This window comes from Nematolebias whitei, chromosome 12 (assembly GCF_014905685.2).
Source record: "Nematolebias whitei isolate Nwh7 chromosome 12, NemWhi1, whole genome shotgun sequence".
Taxonomy (NCBI): Eukaryota; Metazoa; Chordata; class Actinopteri; order Cyprinodontiformes; family Rivulidae; genus Nematolebias; species Nematolebias whitei.
Genome location: NC_056509.1, coordinates 38522265 through 38547007, shown reverse-complemented (window position 1 = coordinate 38547007; position 24743 = coordinate 38522265). Strand labels below are relative to the sequence as shown.

The 24743-nt window shown below is 39.0% G+C and overlaps 1 protein-coding gene across 2 annotated transcripts in view; it reads right to left on the bottom strand.

The window, feature by feature from the left end:
- Positions 1 to 2586: 2586 nt before the first annotated feature.
- The window catches only part of ezrb (ezrin b), a 36087-nt gene continuing 13930 nt past the window's right edge, over positions 2587 to 24743 (bottom strand). For both annotated transcript variants that reach the window (XM_037685900.1, XM_037685899.1), the window contains 11 exons: positions 22564 to 22659; positions 18753 to 19027; positions 17246 to 17329; positions 17024 to 17170; positions 12678 to 12774; positions 12117 to 12280; positions 10019 to 10149; positions 6690 to 6850; positions 5291 to 5383; positions 4954 to 5193; positions 2587 to 3268 (listed from right to left, as the gene is read on the bottom strand). In XM_037685900.1, coding sequence (XP_037541828.1) covers positions 3104 to 3268; positions 4954 to 5193; positions 5291 to 5383; positions 6690 to 6850; positions 10019 to 10149; positions 12117 to 12280; positions 12678 to 12774; positions 17024 to 17170; positions 17246 to 17329; positions 18753 to 19027; positions 22564 to 22659 — 1653 coding nt within the window. In that variant the 3' untranslated portion in view covers positions 2587 to 3103. The remainder of the gene's footprint in view (positions 3269 to 4953; positions 5194 to 5290; positions 5384 to 6689; positions 6851 to 10018; positions 10150 to 12116; positions 12281 to 12677; positions 12775 to 17023; positions 17171 to 17245; positions 17330 to 18752; positions 19028 to 22563; positions 22660 to 24743) is intronic.

Below are 24743 nucleotides of genomic sequence, written 5' to 3'. Positions count from 1 at the left end.
TCTAGCTTCACAGATGGAGTCGCACAGAATTAACTAAATATAAATGTTTAACATTTAAAGTGAAGTGTTGCTGTGAGGGTCAAAGGTCGCTCTGCTGCCTTTGGAGCATCTTTCCAGAGTCAGTTTCCGCTTTAACTCCACGTTCTCTAATCGGAGGAGACAAGCCTTCCTGCAAACGACATTAGTGGGAAACAAGGAGGATTTTGATGAATGTGATCAGGAAGCATGGCCGCCCAGCCCAGGAGGTGATTATTTCAGAGACAAAGTGGACCTGCACAACCTTTTTGGTCCTGACGAAGCAGTTAAAGACTGGTTTCATGACGCACTGCTTCAGAAAGAACCTGTTTTCTTCTTAAATCTGTTTTCTCTGGAAAACTTGTCGAGTGGCATCTCAGGACAATGCTCAGTCATCAACTGTTCATTTTATTGAAGTACCAGAAGATCTGCACTTTATTCTCTGTTGAAAGTATTTATTTTGTCCCAGCGATAAGAATGTCATGTTTTATTTGATTTTTGTTGTATAAATTTTTTATTTTGGTCTGTACGTTTACAGCTTGCCTTGCGCTCTGTCAGGAGCAGGGGTCTGCAACCTGCGGCTCTGGAGCCATATGTGGCTCTTTGGTCCCTTTGCAGCGGCTCTTTCAGGCTTTGATCAAAATTAACTTTAAACTGAATTTTAATGGTTCTTATAACAACAAAAAGGGCTTGTTTTAGCAGTTTTTCTGTCATTTCCTTTATAAATTTACTTTACTCTTTACTTTATATATGTTTCCATTAGATAAAGTTATTAAACAGCATGGGATAAATTTTCATTGTTATGCTGATGACACACAATTATATTTGTCCATGAAACCCAATGAATCCAATCAGCTACTTAGATTACAAGCATGTCTTTCTCCCTCCTTAGATGGCATTAATCTGTCCTCCAGCTCTAATGTTAAAAATCTTGGTGTCATTTTTGATCAGGACATGTCTTTTAAACCCCACATTAAAAACGTTACTAGAACCGCCTTCTTCCACCTGCGTAATATCACTAAAATTAGAAACATCTAAAAATGATGCAGAAAAACTGGTCCATGCATTTGTCATGTCTAGCCTGGACTATTGCAATGGTTTATTATCTGAGTGTCCAAATATTTCTTTAAAACGTCTTCAGTTGATCCAAAATGCTGCTGCCAGAGTCTTAACTGGAGATAGAGAACTTTACTAATTGGCTTTTATATGTGAATGTTCCTGTAAAGTGCCCTGAGACAACTTTGTTGTGATTTGGCGCTATATAAATAAACTGAATTGAATATGTGAATAGTAGAACTAATAGGAGCAAAACATAATTTTAACTTTATTTGAAGTAGGATATTTAATTTTTCCACAATTTAAAAATTTTTACCTGGACCTGCATAGTTCATTGTTACATTTTCTTTTTTTTTTTTATTGGGAAATAACATTATTTTTCCTTCTTTGCAGGAATCTTGTCTTTTATTTTGACTTGAAATGTAAAAATATAAAGAAATATTAAAATTCATAATATATTTTCCGTTTTACAATGGCCAGAAAACTACCCTACAGGCCAGAACAGTGTCCTCCGACAAATTTAGCCTCCTATGACCTAGCATCCACATATGTGGACATTATAGGAATTAATAATGCAGGTCATGCAAGAGGTTCAGGTCTTAGGTTAAAGTGGTCTGCGGGCCACCAGTTGAGAATCCCAGTTGTAGCAGGGTTTGTGGCTCGACACGTTTAATTTAATGAAGGGGCAGAAATGGCTCTTTTGATCGTAAAGGTTGCAGACTCATGGTCAGGAGGCTCAAACACTCGCCCAGCCCGCTTCCGTCACAACTAGCTGACAATCTGGCATCTGAGCAAAAACAATAAAATCCAAAGTTTAACCTTTCAATAAATCTGTTAAACTAGTGAGGAACACTCATTCTATCCCCGCAACAATAGAAAAACTGTGAAGATCATCAACCTTTGCAACCCCAGGCCTGAAGCGTCCGTTTCCGTTTGATAAACGGTGTAAAATAAAATGCACACAGACGTAAAATTAGCTCTTTATTGCCGATAAGTTGAACACCTTTTTATAAAATCCTGGTTATATACAAAGTCCAGCGTAGAGGTGTGTTTTCCATTACAGTGCAAGATCTAGTCCGAAGACAAAAAGTTTGGTCTTACAATGTTTGGGTTAGCTCAATCTTCAATAAACTCAGGAAAAAAAAAAAAAAACATCTACAACACCAAGAGGTGATGCCAAACAGTCTGCAGAGAGACAACCAGACAGAAAGGCCACTTTAAGAAGGTGAAACCATAAAACACATGCTCATCTCTCATTCTATAAGGACAAAACTGAAAAATACACAGAGCTCTGAAGGGGACACTTCGAAAACGCACCGGAGCGTCGATGTCCTTATGATGCGTTTACTAGGAAGCAGCAGAGTTGGATCCACAATAAAAATAATTTACATTTAAATCTCTTTATTTAAGCAATCTAAAGGAAAACATATGGAACACAAGACTGGAAGTATTTAGGTAAAAGCTTTTATCATTAGTAGACAGCAAAAATATACAAACCAAGATGAAATACCCTTTTCATGTCCCATATACAGTATAAATATCAAACTAAGATCTCATTCTACTTTATAGCAGTAATAAACATAAATGGAAGTGTTCAAATATAACGGAAAACAAACGTACATTTTCCTGCGTATACTGTCTTGCCCTTTCTGATTGGTCACTATAAAAAAAACTAAAGAAACCAGCAGAAGCAGGTTTTGGTTACATAACGTCGTAATAAAACGTGACAACGCCCTCTGCAGCATAAAACAAATTGTTCGAACTGACCAAAGACATACACTAAATCAAATCCATAAAGAATATTTAAAACAAAGAGAATAAAAAGAGGACAGATGGTTTTGGCACTACGTTTTTTTTTTAAGCCCTGAATCCTGTGACCTCAAAGAGTTCAGTTCTGCTTCTACGGTGCTCCGGGTTTAACCAACAGCGTGTTGGTCAACGTGTCTTTGGATAAGTGTGAGCTTGTGTCTGCAGACGAGCGAGGCGTAGAGACCAGTCAGAAAGGGGAGCGCCGCAAAGCGTCGACGGCTTCCTATAAGGCTTCGAACTCGTCGATCCTCTGCTTGGTGTTGCCCTGCCGGATCTGTCGCAGGGTCTTGTATTTGTCTCGGCCGGCCCGCACATTCTCGCTGTGGAGGATGTCGTTCTGGGTGTTCTTGGTCTCGTCACGTGCCTGAGCCAGCTCCGAGGTCAGGGCCTGAAGGGAGGAGCAGCGTTAGAACACATGAAACAAAAACAAACAGCCGCAACGTCGTCACGACACCGAAACATTACTGCGTTCAGGTTTACCGACACGGTCTGCTGTTTACAGTAAATTAGTCTTTTTATTTGTCTCAGTGGGGAAAGTGCTGTTTATCAGCAGCAAAGTGAAGCACACAGGATACACCGTTTAAAAGAATAATTAAATTTAAAAAATGAAAAGTAAAACAAAGGGTTAACTAAAATTTCCTGAAATATTCAGATGTTGAGCGACTTTCAATCAAAAGCAATTCTTTCTAGTAGAGTCTGTAAATGTCTTGAAATGAAAAACTACTAAAACCACAACATGGGGTATAAATAAAGAGAATTTGTAAAGGAGATTCCAGGCTAATTCCTCAGAGCGTAAGTGGGTGAAACACAAACAGAAATATGCTGAAATGGCTACAGACGGAGCTAGGAGAGAATCGTAGCAGCCATCTTGTTAGGTGCTACGCCTACCACTGTGTTTACATGTAAAAGCCACAAGCCAATGCTTTGTGCATGCTGTATGCTGCATCGCCGGTCCAAAACGGCATAAAACAACCCTTATTTTATTTAAAAAAAATAAACATATCAAATGTAAAACAGAAGAAGATTGATCTGTAACACCAACAAGCCTGGTCAAGCGCTGTAATAAAATTGTAAGAGCTGTAATCATTAAACACAATACAGGACTACACTTTAGGTAAGAATATACTTTACATGTTTACTCAATGTGACCAGAGATCTGCTATCAGAGTCTCTGGTCAACCACACTTACACTAATAACTTAAAGTTAACCTTCTTCTGTACATTGCTGAAAATATTTAAGCTTAAATAACAGACATGAAAACTGAGCTTTAGCCCAAACACTGACATTATCATTTAGCGTTTTATCCATAAACTACTGTAGATCAGATTAGTAAACTAATGGCTATGTCAGAAAATGTAGTACTGATATTAATGTTTGGTTTGTAGTTAGCATGTCAACCCTCAGTACTCTGCTTTACAGAAATTATAGCAGTTTACTCTAGAGGGAGAGGCAGTCCCAGCCTATTAGACTATTATTTCCAAAGGAAGAAGAAAGAAAAAAAAAATGTTGCCACATTCTTTGAAGTTTTGGTTCATGTAAATATTAGCAAACTTTGAGTTTCTTGGTTTTTTTAAAATTTAGTTATTTTACGAAACAGTGTTCTGTCATTCTGGTAGTAACTAAAGACGCCGTATGGCTCCTACCAAAATGGCGGAACAAAATATTTCCTGTTAGCCTGTCTGCTGTGGTTGGCTATTCCATTTAATTTCAGCTCATCAGAACTACAAAATGACATTTGTTTGATCCTGTTACTCAAAGTTGAATTTATTTTCTCTATTTTTTTTTTTATTCATAAAGTCATTTTTATTCTAAACCACAAGATGAAAGGCATAACTTAAAGTAAATCTATATAGAACTTGTGGGGTGCACAGGATAGAAAATATGTGGCTCAGCCTGTTTAAACAAAAAGAAAAACACGGACGGTTTTGAAACTGTGAGAACAACTGGCAGCTGTTTGAGTGCAGCAGCTCGAGCAGGAAGTGTCGACTTCGTTTGATCTGAAGATCAGTAAAAATTTGTAAACCACGAGGCGCTCCTTCGCCCTGCGGCGGTCTGGGTGAGGTCTTCCTCACCTTCAGCTGCTTCTGGACGCGCTCGTTTTTCTCCGCCTCCGTCAGGCGCTCCTCCTCTTTGCGGTGGTCGTGGAAGTCATCTACTTGCAGGTCGGCGCTGTGCGTGTTATTGTTCTCTTCGCTGTCGCTGCTGTCGTCCATGTGGTCGTACATGAGCGGGGGTGGAGGCGGCGGGAGCACCGGAATCGCCATGTTCAGCTCCTCCTTGGTCCTGACCAGATCGTCCTGAGCCTCTTGAGCCTGATGACGACAGATCCCATGATTTTCTCCTCACAGAAGAGATTTGATTGAAAGATGGAAGTTAGACTCAGCTGTGTGTATGAGTTAAAGCTCCCACCCTCTGCTGCCATGTTTGAGCCTCCTCCTCTTTGCATCTCCTCGCCTCCTCAAGCAGCGCGATCTTGGCCGAGTGCTCCGCCAGCTCCGACGCCTGAAACCAGACATCACATTTAAAGAAAACATGCACACAGCGATTAAAATTAATTAATGATGAACTTTACCAATATAGCACCTTTCAAAACAGCATTACAAGGTGCTTATAAAAAACACTGCACATTCTTAGATTATTAAAACAACAATTATAAGACACAATAATACTAGAGATAAGAATAATTAAAAATGAAAGGCTCTAAAACAGAAAGATATTTTACGAAAAGTTATAAAATAGATTTATGATCTTGTTTTTTTAATAACAATAAGTTATATTTTGTTGTATCAACTGAAAAGGAAGGTTTAGGTTTTTGTGAGTTTATCCTAAATATTTTCATTTGCAGAAAAGCAATACCAGAATTACACTTGTGACATCAAAAGCTTACATTAGCTAAAGTTAATCTAAGTTTTGAAGATTAGATATGCTAAAAAGTTTTTTATTAAGAAGTTTAAAAAAAAAAACTTGCCAAGAAAAATCAAAGTAAGTTTAATTTTCTTGTAAATCTTTTCTAAACAAACTAAAATAAGCTCTTTCAAAAACATCTAAGTCCCCATTTTGGTAGTTTAACATTTGTTTTCACTCAACAGAGACCAAGTGTAGAATGTGCTTGATTTTTTTGGTTTGTACAATTTATTTTTACTAATTTTATATCCCCTTTTATTGTCAATATGAAGAGGATTTACAAACTGAGCCGTCTTTTCCGCCGTACACGTTGCTCCACCCTATAAGTTGCATCAGTCCATATTTGTCTAATAAAGTGGAAAAATCTATAAATACGTTGCATCTATAATGCAGCAATGCTGACGCGTCGCGTTTGTTACACGTCACTGCTGACAACCCGGAAATGTGGGACGGTGTTGTGCCAAAAATCAATGGGCTACCAAATGGCGGTCGCAGGAGTGTGCACGGAAGGACTTTAACGAGAATTTAACAAGATTAATGCTTAAAACCAATTATTTGTTTGCTCGAAATTATAGTAAATGTTTGTCTCAGTTGAACTTTTCCTTAATAAATGTGCTTTGACAGTCAAATCGGTTGTATTTCAAAAACCGATACGAGGAAGTAGGCATGGTTTTGGATCAGTTATGTGCTTTCAAACATCTAAAGAAGATGGCACGTGTCGTCACAGGATTTCACAGCCGTCTAATTTAATCTAAGACTGAGAAAAGCTTTTAAAAATACTTGACAACAATGTGTCCATTTATAAGTTAGTGCTGATCAACCTGCAACTTTCAGACTGCAGCACAATGAAATGTAAAGAAGGATTTAGAAATAAAAGACAAATTTATGGAACTTCAATACTGACCAGCTGCTCATGAGTCTTCTTCTGACTCTCCGCCTGGCGGGCCAGCTCCTCTTTAGCCAGCAGAGCTGCCTGACGCTCCACCTCCAGACGAGCGGCCTCCTCCGCTGCCCTCCTCCTCTCCTGCTCCAGCATCATGGCTCTCTGCAGCTGATCCTGCAACTCTAAAATGCAAACAGGAAGAAGCGTCATCAGTTTTCACCTCTACCGTACGTCTTATTTCACCTGGAAGCTATAGGTCTTAAAACAAAGTGCATTTGTTTGAGGACTACTTTCAGATGCGGACTGATGCACAGTGTTCACAGCAGTTTAAGATCAGTCAATATAAGCCACAGTGCTCAGGTTCAGTCAGGCTGAATGTTTTTATTTCATTCTGAGCATCAACAAGTCTTCATGACAGACGTACAAACCTCTTCTTCTGTTAGTCCTGGTCCTTTAAAGATTTGTTTTGGAAATAAAACCTCACAAGTGACTGAGCCTTTATTTACATCATCTGTGGAAAGAAGCAGTCTGTTATGTGACTGAACGTGTTTTAGATCTGATCTTGTCTTTACTTTGACATTAACAGAGGATCAGTGTGCACCAACAAATGAAAGGACAAAACAAAATTATTAAATCAAACAGCTGCTGCACTGAGTGTAAATGCTGTAAAAGTCAGTGGAAAACAAACATATTCTGAAGTCACAGAAATGGCATATACGTGACATAAGACATACTTTCCATTTCTAATTTAGTGAATAAGTGTTCAGTTTTAAATGCTGTAGCGAGCTTGTATTTTTCCAAGGCAACTTGGGAGTTGTACTCTGAGCCTTTCGATTTAGGTATTAATCAATTAATTAACAATTAAATGTGTGTCCATATTTATTCATGGATAAAGATCTGAAAGGTGAATGTAAACTGGCATTTTCTTTTTATTTCAAAAATGTTAAGGGTTTACCAAAGCTTTCAAATAAAACAAATTTATACTGGAAAAAATATGAGCTATTCAGCTAATGTTTAAAATAGTTTTCATATTTAAAAAGCATTATATTGACACCACATTTAGAGTGGTTTTCTTGCAGGATAAAACGTCACATCGCACTTGGGTAAACGCAGTCCTCGCCTTAAAAGATTAAACTTTAGTCACTTGTTTAGGGCAGATAACCAAAATATTTTAAATACAAATATGCAGTGTAGAAGATTCAAAGTGAATCCCTGAAATCACTTGGTGACCTGAATAATCTGTGGGGGGTTACGTATTGATGCTGAATTTGTAAGTGCATGACAGACTTCTGCTTTTCAGATTTCTGACAAAATCAAAGAGAGAGAAAACTAAAGAGGCCACTAAAGAGCACAAGCCAGTGTATCTCTTGTGCCGGCCACTAGCCTGGGTAATTGGTGATGTTTGAGCCAGGAAAGGCATCATATGTAAAACATGTTTGCCAAAATTAATATGCGAGTGCTTCGTATGATGAGTTGTATGGGAGGCTGGACACTAAAGAGGGTGAGGACGACTTATACCAATTGGCAAGACAGAAAGATCAGGCTGGAAAGGATGTGCAGCAGGTTGGGATTGTTAAAGATAGAAATGGTAATGTTCTAACACGTGAGGAGAGTGTGGTGGGAAGATGGAAGGAGTACTTTGAGGAGCTAATGAATGAAGGGGATGAAAAAGAAAGAGTAGAGGTCATAGAAACTGTCGACCAGGAAGTGGGAAAGATTAACGAAGTCCGGAAAGGTCTGAAAAGAATGAAGAAGGGGAAGGACCTGATGACGTACCAGTGAAGGTTTGGAAATGTCTTGGAGAGATGGCAGTGAGGTTTTTGACTCAAATATTCAATGACATATTTGAGGGTGAGAAAATGCCTAAGGAATGGAGAAGAAGTGTGCTGATGCCCATTTTTAAGAACAAGGGTGATGTACAGAGTTGTAGCAACTACAGGGAAATTAAGTTGATGAGTCACATGATGAACATGTGGGAGAGAGTTGTGGAAGCTAGACTTGGACGAGAGGTAACAATTTGTGAGCAGTAGTACAGTTTCATGCCAAGAAAGAGCACCACAGATGCCATCTTTGCTTCGAGGATGCTGATAGAGAAGTACAGAGAGGGTCAGAAAGAACTCCATTGTGCTTTTGGATTATATAAAAAAGCATATGACAGAGTGCCAAGAGAGGAGGTGTAGTATTGAATGAGGAAATCTGGAGTGGCAGAAAAGTATGTTAGACTGGTACAGGACATGTATAAGAACAGCAGGACAGTGGTGAGATGTGCTGTAGAAGTGACAGATAGCTTCAAGGTGGAGGTGGGAGTGCATCATGGACCGGCTCTGAGCCCCTTCTTGTTTGCTCTGGTGATGGACCGACTAACAGATGAGGTCAGGCAAGAATCCCCATGGACTATGATGTTTGCAGATGACATTGTGATCTGTGGTGAGAACAGGGAACAGGTGGAAGAGAACTTGAAGAGGTGGAGGTATGCACTTGAAAGGACAGGAATGAAAGTCAGCCATAGTAAGACAGAGTACATGTGTGTGAATGAGAGGGAGGCTGGTAGAACAGTGAGGCTACAAGGACAGAGGTCACAAAGGTGCAGGACTTCAAATACATGGGGTCCACTTTCCAGGAAAATGAGGAATGTGGTAAAGAAGTGAAAAAGAGTCCAGGCAGGATGGAGTGGATGAAGAAAAGTTTCAGGAGTGATTTGCAACAAAAGAGTATCAGTAAAGGTCAAAGGAAAAGTTTACAAGACAGTGGTGAGACCAGCTATGTTGTATGGTCTGGAGACAGTGGCATTGACAAAAAGACTGGAGAAAGAACTGGAAGTTGCAGAAATGAAGATGTTTAGGTTCTTCTTAGGAGTGACAAGGATGGATAAGATTAGGAATGAGATCATCAGAGGTACAGCATAGGTTGAACTGGGAGATAAAGTTAGAGAGGCCAGACTGAGATGGTTTGGACATGTCCAGAGGAGGGACAGTGGGTATAATGGTAGAAGAATGTTAGAAATGCAGCTGTCAGGACAAAGACAGAGGAGACATATGGATGCAGTTAGAGAGGACATGGAGGTAGCTGGAGTGAAGACAGAGTGAGATGGAGGAGGATGACTCTCTGTGGTGACCCTTGAAGAAGGAAAAGCAAGAAGAAGAAGAAACAGCAGCGAGTCAAAAAAAAAAAATCTACAAAATTATAAATCAGTCAAAGTGATTAACAGGCATATACAGAATAACCTGTTGGCCTGATGTTTACAGCACATGCACACATTTTCCAACCACGTTCCTCTCACAAACATGTTTTGTACCCTAAGGGATACAGGAAGTGACTGATGAGCCACAGAAAGCCCCTCCCCCTCACACCTTTCTCTGCCTTCTTGGTTTTCTCCTCGAACTGGTAAAGCCTCAGCATGAGATCCTGCTTCTCCTGCTCCATCTGCTCCTTCTCCTTCTCGATGGCCTCTCTCTTCTTCTTCTCATTTTCCAGGTGGGCCCTGCAGATAAGATAATGTTGTAAGCGGACTAAAAATAAAAAATAAAAAAAACTACCGCTGATGTATGACTGCAAACACGGACCCAGGGACACCGCAGCTTGTTTACGGAGCACCTCTGCAACAATAGGAGCCGTCTCTGCATCCATCAGGATCCCACAGAGTCCAAATTAACTCCCATGTGAACAATATTTACTTTATACTGCGACTGTTTGCAGGTTAGGTCATGTCATTTAAAAGTGTAGCACTTTTTCAAGCACCTTGTGATCCGAGTAAGGTCAACTGAACAGAATCAAAGGGTTTTCAAAAACTGCAAACTATGTCATAGCCAATGCATCTGCTGGTCGCTTTATTTACCACTTAGTTAATTGATCTTTAGCATGGCAGATAAAGAACAATATACTGCACAAGCTGCTCCATTAAGTAATATTTTTTTCTAATTTTACAAAAAATAGATATATTTTTTAAATGGTAGACAGTTTTTCTTTATCAACTCGGTGAAAAGAAAATCATTTATATTCCTCAGATTAGACTAAAGTTTTGGATACTCGGCTACAAATTACATAAACAACTTCAACCAGCAGATATCTCTAAGAAATTATAAATATTTGTCACTTTCACACTCCATACATGTTAAAACATTACAAAGTTAAAGTATTACACATCATATACCTTAAATCCAGAATGGTAAAACACAAAGTAGATTCATTTTATTTCTGTGCACATTGAACTAAACATACTGAAGCAGGTTTTATGCATAAGATATATCTGTATAATTAGATAACTCATTATTGCTCATTTCCAGCTGATGTTGGTATTTTTCTGTTTATTTTAATGTCACGCCTAACTTAACCCTGAGGGTTTGATTCTGTTTAAACGACGTCTCTAATGACCCGTCACAAATCTTGTAATGTTTTGCAGAGCAGCTCGTCTGTGAGCTACTGTGTGTAAACGTAGGAGTCTGGTGTGCACGCTCTCTGTGTTTTGATGGTTTTGCGTTACATCATCGTGTTTGAACAGCTGTTGAAGACAGACAGAAGGACGACAGCTGCTGACGAGACCAGGGTCGTATTCACTTTCAGTTTGGTTGACGCAGGAAGCTGACTGAAAACAGTGTAAAAAGGTTTTAGTTTACTCCAAAGTTCATGCTCAATAATCCAGGTAAAAATCCAACAATGTTCAGTCAGGTCATCTGGATGTTTTTTTTTTTTTCTGAGACGTTTCGTCCTCATCCAAAGGACTTCTTCAATCTGAGAAGCCCTTTGCTGGTGCTAAGATAACCTGTTTGTTTGTGGCTCCTTAGACTGAAGAAGTCCTTTGGATGAAGGACGAAATGTCTCAGGGAAAAAAAAAAAAGGAAATAAACCGTCCAGAAGACCTGACTGAACATTGTTGGATTTTTACCTGGATTATACAGCATGTTGGATTTTACCTGGATTATAGAGCATGAATTTGGTGTTTTGAACCACTTTGGCATGACTGTCTCAGAGGAGTTGACGGCGGAGAGGGTGGGCCCCCAGAGGCCATCTTAGCACCAGCAAACTTTTTTTTTTTCCACTATGGAGTGTGCTGTTTTGTGGGAATTAGTTTGTTTGGTGGCTCCTCAGATTGAAGAAGTCCTTTGGATGAAGGACGTAACATATCAGCAACAAAAATAAGAAGAAAAAAAAAAGAAAAGAAAGAAGCTGTCCAGATGACCCGACTGAACATTGTTCGGTTTTAGTTTACCGTTTATGTGCTCATCCATGAAACTGTAAGCAAATGTTTGTCAGAAAGCAGCTAGCTGAACAGTTTACCAGTTTAGACAACTTTTTATTTTACTTTATTTAAATGTTGATTACTTGTTTCTTTAGTAATTATTGTTCCACAATAATGAGTCAGGATGATTTAAGACCAAGAAACTAGCAGTAAGCCATAACTCTGGATGATTTAAGCTCATACTGAAGCACTCTTTCCAAGCCTTTGAGTACCTCTCAATCTGTTTCTGCTGCTTCTCCTCTCTGGCCTGGGCCTTCATTTGCTGAACCTCAATCGTGTCTGGTTTGCGGCGACGCATGTACAGCTCATGGTTGCCCATACACAGGTGCAGGATGCGCTTGTTGATCCTCAACCTCGGTGCGTAAAAGACAAAGTCCTGAAGTTTGGAGGAGAAACGAACGCTTGAGAAAAATGTGCAAAACGGGACAGAAAAGAACGCTTCACTGATAAATACATTTAGACCCATCTGTTATTGTAAAATGTAGATCAAGGCAGTCAGACAAGTTTTATACCACTTATTTTGCTTTTGAAGTTATTAACTAAAAATCCCTTCCTACATGCACTTTCCTACATAAAACTTTGATCCTACAAGTAAAACTAAAGCAAAAAACTCTGAAGATCAGAGAAGGTTTAAGACCGGAGGCACTAAAGACGAGCACAGGTAGGATCAGCTTTTAAAGAGTGAAAATAAGATTTCTGAAGGTGGAGCGCTCTATTACACAAACAGCGAAGATATAATTATGTTAAGAACATTTAAATGGCATTTCACTCACTGGAGACTTTTTGTCAATAGGCTTGATGATGAACTTCTTATCGTTGAAGGAAATGTTCCTGATCTCACTCCAGGGGAAGCCGATCTTTGGGGTCAATCTGAAAAAAAAAATGACCACATGAACTCTATTACGGCTGCATGCATACTTCACAGCTGGAAATTTATCTGTGGAAATACAGTGTTACAACATTAGCAACATTAGTAGTAAAAAATATCAAATTTGCTTGTTAGAGTTTCTAAATAAAAATGGCCCGTGGCAGATTTTCCAAACCAAGACGCTAAAACAGCACAAACAATCTGAACTCCACCAAATGGTGTAAACAATATAGACATGATGTTAGTTTTACTCATGTGCCATCATACAAGTGAAAAACTGACAATAAGAACAGCTTTAAAGCAATAATCACAGCGGTATGAAATAAATGTAGTTACATGATTGCTGAATTTAGGACCAAACAAATATGCAAATGACCTACGTAGATTGAACGCTCACACTTCTCTCTTGCAAAATGTGTTTTTAATGTTAATAAGCAAACTGGATGTTACAGTGAAACATCTGTCTCCATCTTCTACCACTTATCAGTAGTTGGGTTGCAGAGGCAACAAACCCAGACCTCCTCTCCCTCCAGCTCCACCTGTGGGACCCAAAGGTGTTCCCAGGCCAGAGAGCAAATAAAACCCCTCCAAAGAGTTATGGGTCTCTTCCCAGCGACATATGCCCGGAAAACCTTCAAAGGGCGTATAATGGAAATTTTTTTTATTGATCGTTTCTTGATACACTGAATATTATTTTACTATATTAATAACCTTTAGAATCCTTTAATTAGGTTAGGTCATTGTGAAGTATCAAAATGACATTATGTGTTCATTTTCCTTATTATGATCATTTTTTATGCTTCCATCTGCAAGAAGACAGCAAAGAGTCATGGTTCCTCCATCCATCCATTATCTTTACCCGCTTCTTCCATTTTGGGTCACGGGGGTCGCCGGTGCCCATGTCCAGCAATCACTATGTGAGGGGCGGGGTACACCCTGGACAGGTCTCCAGTCCATCACAGGGACACAGAGACAAACACCATTCACTCTCTCACTCACACCTAGGGACAATTTAGAGTTACCAATCAGACTAACATGCATATTTTTGGTCTGGGGGAAGAAACCGGAGTAGCCGGAGAAATCCCACGCGTGCACGGAGAGAACATGCAAACTCCACCCAGGTTCATCGTTTTTTAAATTTGTTTGAGACTTTTGAATGTTATGGTAGATGCTGTGGTTCGTTCCCCGGTGTTTATCTTCAGCGGCTCCTCTGTGTCTTGGCAGTTTTGGTTCTGATAATATTAGAGCTGGGACACAGGGGAGGGGGGAGGAGGAGATTCCTACAAAACGAACAAACTTGTGATGCATCAACTTTCTGTGACTGTTCCCCAAAGCTTTGTAAGAAATCTGATGAAATCTACACCTGATCGTTTGTGAATCAGTTCACTTCTACGACAGGAGTCATCCTAATCAGATGCACCAGCCACCTCACTTGACTCCTTTGGATGTAGATGAGCAGCGACTCTACTCAGAGCTCCCCCCCGGAGGACGGAGCTCCTCATCCTCTCTCTAAGGCTGAGTCCAGTCACCCTAAAGGAAGCTCATTTTGGCTGCTTGTACTCAGAATTTGATCAGGATGCAAACCTCAGGTGTAGGCATCAAGGCTGTGTAGGCATGTGTCCGTTAGAATGACCATTTGTGCAACACTGTCAGCATGCAGAGCCACGCTACTTGAAATATAGTGGTCTATGATTTATTGCAGCACAATATTCATACAGTGATAATAAATTGTTGATAACTTTTGCAGCTTTAGTCACACTCTTAAAAAAACATTGAGCTGCTTCCTGAGATCATCAGCTTACAAAAGCAGGATTAAAAAAAACAAACATAAAAAAACCACTTGATCCAAACATAGTGGTGTTTCTTTAGTTTCAGGTTTCAAACCTTAGAACTTGAGTTTTACTAAATCAAAATGTATTTTCTTTGCCTGCTGTAATTTATAACAAATAAAATTAGATATTATAAATAACCCATCAATTGCAGCTTTACGTTTCTCATTGATAACGTACGTTTTATGTGAACATAATAGCGATCATTCTCAGTTACAGTCAATCCGCTGCTACAAACTGTACACAGAGTAATCATCTCTCCTGCTGACTGAACATGGATGATGGATAAATCTGGCGTGTTCTCCGCTCCGCTGTGCCAAACAAACTGAACCTCTGCCAAACAGATGCAGCATTATGCAGAGCAGCACTGTAAACATGGACAAGGTGACACGGCGGCAAAACTTGCTGCTTTAAACCGAACTCGTTTGTGGAATTAAAAAAAAAAAAACAACGTGGTTGTATTTATTAAATGTTTCTGCCAGTTTTGAGGTTTATTGAACAGTTTTATTAATAAATCTGAGCTAGACTAAGCCGTCAAATGTAAAACTTGAAAAGCAGGTGAATTATGTTAGTCTCTATATTTCATGTTTTATTACAATATTTATTAGAATCATTGTGTCCAAATAAAAAACAAAGTTACTGATAAGTTTAGGGGCTCCACTACAAACTCAGTTTTAGTATTTCAGAGAATAAATCAAGAGAGTTCAGTAACATTTTTTGTAATATTGCAAAGATGACACAAGCATAACATTTCTGAAATTTATCTTTTTTAAACATAAAATTTGTATAAAATTATGTTGGTTTTGTTAAATTACCTGTGCAGAGACATTTAAATAATTAATTTGTAATAATTTTGTATTTTTTGTCTAAAATGACTGATTACCCAATTATTTATTTTCAAAACCAGTTCATTGAAAGTATTAGTTTATATGATTAAGGCTAATAATTTATTATCTGATTACACCAAGTTTTGATGAATCCAGAAATTTAAAAGAACAAGTCTTCCATCTAAACAGCTGCACTGCTGGACTGTACTGGTCAACAATGGTGAAGTAAAGTAAACCTCAGGAGCATAAGGAGTTAAAGCAGCTTCAGGCTGCACCTCAGTGCAAGCCTTGGCTGCACTGTTGCATTGTGGGACAGCTGCCCTTACTCGAGACACAGCGTTCCAGAGTGCAGCACAGCTTGAAAAACCAGTTGGCGTATCCTTGGTTACAGCAGAGGGCACCGTAAAGGAGGCTTCTCTGTGCTGATCCCAGGAGGCACGAGGAAATAGACTCATACAAGGACTAATGTTTCTGAACGTGAGATTTCAAACACCAGTCAGGGGACAGTAACACTAAATGAATGACTTGGACCAACTTAATCACAACAGCAGTCCATATTTAAATCTTTCAGACGTAAAAAGAGAAATAATTAAACTGTAAAGGTTCAGTTGAAGGCATCACAAGGCAGCTGGCTGGCATAATCTTGTCATTACCATCACTGGACCATGTTCACATCTACCACAGGCACATCTGAAAACTCAGAAAAGGTCTCGTTAAAACTGGAAGGGCTCTAATCTGCGACGACTCAGCCAGAGCAAAGCTGGCAGCATTTCCAGCACTTAACGACTGAAAGAGAAGTCATCCGAGAGTGCTTTTAATAGAGCACTTCACTCCAGTAACTCAACGGAGGAGATCTTTGAAGTCATTTCCGCAACCAAACAAAAGGATCATCATCACCTACACTCTTTTGCTTCATAAACAAGAAGGACATCACGAGTAAATCCAGACAGAACGAAAGCAAAACACTGACGGGTCTGAAAAAGTAGGTTGCAGTTTGAGCACAAAGCTGAACACCCCACCAGAGAATGATTCAAACAGGAACATTTACATTTCTCTCTTCTAAACAGGAAAAGTAGGTAATGTCTGACTGAAGATGTCAACCTGGTTCAGCAACTTTTAACTCTGCTTCAGCTCTGAGGCGAGAGCCAAAACTGCACAAGGTGGAAATCATGACAAGATAAAATGTAATTCAGCAGTGTGACATAAATCAATGGTTAAAAATCACCTCACTGTCCAGCAGTATTTCATTAGGTAATCAGGCATGATTACAAAACTGCATGTGGACTGTGCAACTATTATGCAAAGATTTGCACTTTCTTACAATTTTGACTTTATTTTTATATATAAAAATAAACAAAGAGACTTCATAATGTCTGACTTTTATTTGAATTACTCCTGCACAGCAAAAGGAAGAGTAAGTAGGCACAGACACAATTCTGTTTAGTTCAATGGGGAATTTTTGGATAAGGTTTTATGAATGTTTTATATTTTATCCAACAGTAACGCAGGGCTGCAGCTAGCAACAAACGCAAAAACAAGAGCCCGAACACAGCACAGCTTTGTACTCTAAAGGTCTGGTAAGATCCTACACTTACTTGTCGTCTTTCTCATAAATGTTGAGTCCGAGCGCGTCCACTCCCAGCCGCAGCTCTGTTCCCTTCTTATTCTTTATGTCAAAGTAGTTGACTCCATACATTTCCAGATCCTGGGAGATCTTCAGGTACTCCATCATGGCATCCTCCCTGCAAGATTGAATACTCTGATCAGCTTTTCCAGAATTTCATTAAAACACAAGCTTCCGATTTAGATCAGCTCACTTCAGCATCCCAGAGTGCTCCTCGTGCCACACCTGGATCCTCTCTTCCCACTGTTCTTTGGAGAGTTTGTGCTGCTCCATGACTCTGAAGGCAGAGAGAAAAAGCCAAATCACCTTCATGACCAAACGGCAACCACTAAAAAAAACGGATATGTTGCTGCGTAACATTAAGTTATAAAAGGTGCAGAAGATTTCGAGGTGCTGTTGCCATTTTATAAATGGTGTTTCCATGTTCTGCAGTAGTTTAATATTGAGTTGCTTGTTTCATTTGGAGGAAAAGCACAGCTGAACAATCCAAACCTGAGAACAACCGGTTTTCTTTCATGATCAGGAAGACAGAATGTTGATGAATCTTCACATAGGTAACCAAAACACCTGAATGCATCCAAATTAAACCTGATCATCATACTGTGAGCACTGAGCCTTTGATCATACATGGCTGTGTTTTGTAGCACGAGATAATATTGATCATAAATGTCTTTATTCGATATATTTTCTGTCAAACTTTCTGTATTAAAGCCTTGAAAACTGACTTGGTAACTAAACCTCAGCAGAGGTGGAATAAACTGTATGGCAAAAGCACACAAAAGATATTTATCACTTTAATTCAGCAATATTTCTTTACTTAGAAACATTCTTCTAATTTATTTAACTGAAGACTGAGTTCTGATCACAGGAATAACTGTCCTCTAACCTTTTTCTAGTCTCCAGTTTTGAAGCAAAAACATGTACAATGGCAGGCGGCTTTACTTTCTGATCCATTTCAAACAAATGTGTAAATTAAATCTAAACAGGAGAGAAGTCTTGCATATAAAAACAAAAATGAAGCAGGGTTTTTGAAAAATTTAACTAAAGTGCATGATTTTGTCTGCTTAAATGTGTTAAAATCTTTTGAATGGTTCATTTGTTTGTGGCTTTTTTCCTACTTGATTTAAGAACGGGACAGAAATCACTCCTGTCAGAAGTGACAACACAAAGTCTGACTGCTCTACATGTGTTTATGAAAATATTCAGCTGGTCCGGAAGAAGTAACTTTTTCCATTTTACCAGAATTCATACTCTACATTGGCTGCGCAAAACTGTAGATTCTATTTATCACCTGTTGTCAAAAGACAAACAGGTGGGCAATAATGTAAACACCTGCGTTGTGTTTGTCATCTCAGCAAAATATCTCAAAGCACTGGGCACTTTTTAATAACATAATCTGAAAGTAATCCGTAGATGGGCATCTACAACTTATTAACTTTAGAGGTCACTTAATTCAAGATGGCTGCCACAAATAGAAAACAAAACAAAAAAATTGCTTAAGTTAGGGGATTTTTAAAGCTATTGGATTAAAATTTGGTGTGGTGGTAGCTGAGGGTCATTTCCAGCACATAGTCCAAGGGCTGAAACAAGATCTAGCCAGATCACAAGTATTTATGAAGATTATTTTTTAGATTTGACCACAAACAGCTTTAATATCAATCTTTCAGCAGTCGTCTCGAGCTCAGTGACTTCTCTGTTACCTTTGGGGCAGCAGCCGTTCTGACAGCAGATATCCAGGCCGGTGGATTTCTTTGTTGTAGTCGCCAAACTTGGCCTGAACGGCGTAGGAGGCCAGCAGCACCGCCGTCTCTGGCGGACAGTAGACTTCGTCAGCTAAGATGCCGTCTTTCACCTGCAGGAAGAAGAACTTCTGGGTGGTTTCCTGGATCAGCTCTTCAGAAACATCCTCTGGGAAGAACTTGGCCCGAAACTTGAACTGTAGCGGGTTCTCTTTCTTCACGTCCTGATGTGAAACCTGGATGAGGATTTAAAAAAAAAAAAGTCTAATGCGTATCTTAAAGGATGACTACTGTTTGTTAAGATGAGATCAACTGTGACCTCTCACTACTGAAATTTTATAACTCAAAAACGAAAACAATAAAATTAAATCAGAGTATTTTGAAAATGAAATGTTCCTCATTGTGAAACTTAAAACCTTAACATGTCTAAAAAAATCTGTTTTGTGAGTCATAATTTCAGTATATCCAGACTGTACTAGAACTATAAATAGTGCTTTTTGTTAAAACACATTACTCATTTTACCGGACTTCATTTTACACAGATGGACAGAAAAATCTCTGCAGCGTTCTTGTGTTCTTCAGGAGCTTTTCTAAACAGGGAATCTTTCATTTAGTGGAAATTTGTCATTAGTTTCAAGCTGAAGTATGAATTTACACCATGCGTCTCTTCCTTTAACTTCAAAAGAACCAGGCAATCTGAATAGAGAACAGGGAGCCAGAAATGTTCCAGTTTGGGCGTCAATGTAGTGGTGAGCTGCTGCACTACGTCAGCAGTGATCAGTTTACTGATGTATGCACGGCGTCTCTCTCAGGATTATAAAATGTGAAGAGGCCATTTTAAAATTCTGCAACATGGATGAGCGTAGAATCTGATGGGTCAATGAGGACAATTCTCTTTAATGGGTCTCAGTATGTAGCATTTTTGCTAGAGCCTGACCGCTATATCGGTAGGGCCGATATTTTAGGCTGATGTAGGCATTTGGGAACATATCATATTGGTGATAACCGTTCCATTATGTGCCAATATAAACCCTTCTAACTTTCACCCCTAAAATGCAGGGAACAAGCGATAATTGTACAATGTATCCAGTAGAGGGCGCATGGGGACTACTTTCAAGTCATGGCTGTTCACTTTAAGTTTCACTTTCATCACAGCAGAAGTACACAGCAATATTGTGTGGCGTATTTTGTTGAACAGAGCATGGCAAATTTATTTTAACTGATCTGTAAAATTTAAAAAAAAAATTTATCTACAATAATTTTCTTCAATCCTCCAACCTGCTCATCATTAGCTATGTGCCTCTCAAGTTAGCAAGCTATCATTTAGATAACCTAGCATAGACCTTGGAAAAATGTAGCCAAACAATAAATCAAATGTAGAGGTAAATCTATATCAGCATTAGTAACGTTATCTTTGTCATCATCAATGAAATGAATTGTTTTGTCTGAAATCTTTACTCCTCTGCAAAGAAAAAAAAAAAAAAACTAAAATGTTGCTGTGGTCAATACTAATTAGGCCTTCAACATACGTGACGGACTGCTTAAAAAACAGGTTTAAAAGTAGCTGCTTTTGATTCTGCTCGGTGGACAAATCTCAGAAATTTTCAGCCATTATATTGTTATCGGCATTAGCTTTCTTCTCCCAGTATCGGTATCCGTGATAGCCAAAATTTCTACATCAGTTGGGTTCTAATTTTTACATTTTTGTGCTTAAACTACCCAAAAAGAAAAAAGTACCCAACTGTCTACAACAATCGAGGCAGGTGAAAAAAATTAATAAATAAATAAAAATGAAATTTTTTGATGCATGCATTCTTCTATTAACACCTGCCAGGTAGGTAACCCACAATGCTGTCTCGCCAACATTGTTTGAGATTCAGTATGTTCTAAAGGTATCATCTCACCAAACTGACTCAGTATTGTGAGTAAAAAGGTATATTTTCCACTGCTGTCTCACTAAATTCTGAGTGTTTGTGACAAATTGAGCAGAGAGCCGTGCAGCCAATTTTCCCAAAAAAATTATAGCTCATATCTGCGTGCACGGCTAACAAGCCTTCCGGGCCGAGATGGTGTAGAGGTAGGGCAGCCGACTTGGGACCAGAAAGTCGCAGTTCGATTCTCTGCCATGCCCTCATGTCATGGTGTCCCTGAGCAAGACACCTAATCCCTAATTGCTCCCCAGGCACTTACATAGCTGCCCACTGCTCCACCTGGGTGTATCTCAGGTGCGATGGGTTGAATGCAGAGAATAAAATTTGTCGTTGTATGGGAACATACAATGATGACACATAGAACTTTACTTTACTTGGCTGTGTACTGGTACATTATTTCATTTCCCCACTTGTGCCCACATCACACCTGCCTCCGCCCGCTTTGTACACCTCTTGCCTACGGTTTAATCTACTGGAGCAAACTTTGAAATCAAGATACAGATTTAAACCACTTTTTTTTTTTCCAGGTTGGAGATGCTTGCAACATAAACAAGAAGGGTTTGAGATGCCTGCAAATGACTGACTAGTTGAGAGGAATTTTTTTTATTTATTTTTTTTATTTCACATGTTCAAAATTCAAGCAATAAGACTGCAGGCCACTGCGACTCAAGCAAACCAACTGAGAACCCCTACAAATGTTGCAAGATATTCTGGAGGCTTCCTCATGAATAACTACAACTAGTCACCAACATTTGCAGCTCATTTAGGCACTTTCTTTCTGCCCTAATGAGAAAACAAACATTTATTCCACTTCCTTTCAATCCCAAATTTTACTAAAGGCTACAGAAAAAACATATTTCCAAGTAAATGTACTGTAATGTATAAAATCAGTTGAATTCCCCTTTACAGATAAAGCTAAAGTGCTATGTGTAGTCGTCATTGTATGTTTCCATACAATGACAAAACTGGTTCTCTGCATTAAACCAATCGCATCCGAGATACACCCAGGTGGAGCAGTGGGCAGCTATGTAAGTGCCAGGGGAGCAATTAGGGATTGGGTGTTTTGCTCAGAGACACCACGACATATAGGAATGGCTGGGGATCGAGCCTGGGAGTTTCGGGTTCCGGGTCAGCTGCCCTACCTCTACCCCATCTCAGCCGCCATTTCTCCCGTGATTTAGGAAAGTATTCAAAACGTATGGTTGCACCAAGTTGCAAATTTAGCAGAACATCTGGAAATTGGTAAACACAACCTAGAACCTTTCTGTTCTGTTGCATATACGACTTCATGTGACAGCTGATTTACTTATGTTTAGTCAGATTATTCATATCTCAAGAATGTGTTTAAAGGAAGAAAACAAAAAAGGGCAGCTTCGGTTCAGAAAAAAATTCAAACAATCCACCTCCAGCTGATAACATGCAGCCAGGCCAGACCTCGAAACCAGCCGCTGTGTCGAAAGTGGAACAATGCGTGTGAGAATATTATATATACATATATGGCTACTGATTTACTAAAATGCAAACAGAGGGGTTCTGATTGAATGAGCTCCAGCACAATACATTCCTTCTGTATTACACGACAGTGTTGCAAAACCTGAACAAAGGCATTTTCAGGAAGTTTTTACATAAATGTGTAACCGACATCATGCAAATAATGACAATAATGATTAATAAATGGATTTAAAAACGACGAGTAGGTGTTGGATGACTATAAATGAGACTTTAGAGTTATTTGTTGTGTGGTTTAGATGATTACTGCTTAAGACTTAAAGAATGTTTACACACCAAACAGCGTTTTCCTCCCAAACATAGTGATAAACTGTATTTTATCAGAATCTTACCTTTTTTTCCAGTTTTAGCCAAGAGGATAAACCTTTGGTGTCGACGTACTGCAGTCCAAAGTACCAGATCTCACGTAAACCAATAGTTTTTACCACCTGCAAAATGAAAAGCAAAGTGTTCACACAGAGTGGCATCAACAGCTTTCATTTTCCGTTGTTTGATTTGATTTTATGACGAATTATTTTCGTAAAGTCTGTAAAAAGTTAAGACATTGGGAAGATCTGTCATAGCATTTTTTGTATTGTCATTGACAAAAATTAATCAAATTGACTTACACTGAAAAACAAATTCTTAGTATCAGTTTATTTGGAAACAAATATAAATTATTTAAGCTCTCAAACATATTCCAGTGGCATTTTTATGAATTTGCTCTTTGATTTAAGGACAAAATCTTGGACAGAAAGTGGTAAAATAGTAATTTTAAATAAGATGAAGGAATGTGACAGCGTTAAACAAAAATATCACCCACACTTCCAGGTGACAGCACAACTAAAAATGTTACAAGGAGGAGATATTACCGAGATACTGCCGTTTGTTTTCTAGTAAACACAAACAAGTCTTGGGTGCTTCTCTTACCAATAAAAAGGGGAGACGTTCCACAAATTCATTAAACAAACTTTTCAGCTTTTGACTTCAAAATGTATATATTCGTGTACCAATTTCTTTTGAAAGGCAACGTTCACTGATACAAATCCCCAGACCCACATACAGGGGTGATATAGAGTCATCAACAGCTGACAGAAATTTAAAAAGGTGCTCTTTTAAATACAGCATGTCTGACTTCTTTGAATAAATAAGATTGAAAAAACAGTGTTCCAGTTTTAACCGCTACAGCCATCTTCATTCATCTTCCTAATAAATATAGAAAAACCACAATCAACTTCTTTTGCTCCCCGATATTGATAAGAGTCATTAAAATGCTGCATCAGACTAAGATGCCTCATTGTCTCCATCGCATTCATACCCACACTAATGGAGTGGTAGTGATGCGTTACAATAGTTTTACTTGTTAATAGGAAAGACTACAAGGTCTCATTGTTATCATTGACAAACGTAGCTAGGCCTGTCACGATAAATTTTGCTGGGCAATCAATTGTCTCAGAAATTATTGCGATAAACGATAATGTTTTAAATTTGACAATAATTACTAATTATTGTCAAATTTAAGAAGAAATGTTGGTTAATTTGTTTTGCGTGTAGAACCGTTTTTTTTTTTTACCCCCAGATGGCAGTACATGACTGAACCGAAGGATGGATAGTAAGTGAGTGAGCAGTATAGTATGTCTCTAAGAAAAATGGGAGGGAAGCCCCTTGACGTGACATGGGCCGTCTCTACTTCCTTTTTTTTTTTTGGTTCTCAAAATGGCAGCCGCTCGGTGTGGTTTGAGCTTTTTACCATAGCATTTTTCACACAAAACTTTTATATAAAATAATTTAAAAAATCTGTAAACAAGTTCTCAGCTTCTTTTTGCAGAGAAAAACAACTTTTTACACGAAGGTACGGGTTTCAACCGTGAATTTTAGAGCTTTGACAAGTTGAAAAATGCCACCTTTGCTTTCATCGGATGTATGATTTTCTGTGGAGCTCGTGGGAGCACCATGACGCCTGATCTTCAAGTGCTTGTATTGTTTGACCGATGAACAGGGAGTGACACTGTGGAGCGTGACTGGCATCCTGTCCGACTCCAGAAACAGACAGACGAGGTTGGAGACAGGCGGGGTGAGTCAGCTACAGGACTCCCTCAAACATGAAACTTACTTTAATCATTAATAACATCCATGAAGCCAAACTATGAAGCTTTTTTTTTTTTTATCTAAACTGCTCAAAAAAAAAGTCTTGCGTGTTCGATCCTAAAGGACTGTCTAAAGAGCAGCATGTTTTTTTTCCTCCTTTATAACCAGTTTTTGATTCTGCAGCTGGGACAGAAAGAGGAAAAAGCCAGTAATAGCTCTGGAAAAATCCTTTTAGTTGCAGGAGGAGCTACAAATTTCCACTGGCGTCTGAGAGAAACCAAGGGCTCTCCTTACGGCTTGCACAGGAGTTTTCCTACGGCACAGAGTGGGAAATTGTGCTTCTGGGGTGTGTATGCATCTTTGAGTCAGCCTATCCTTTGCAGGGACCTTTTTCAAATGTATCCCTGCCAAATTCCCCACCCAGCCACCAGGTGAGGCGCTTTGT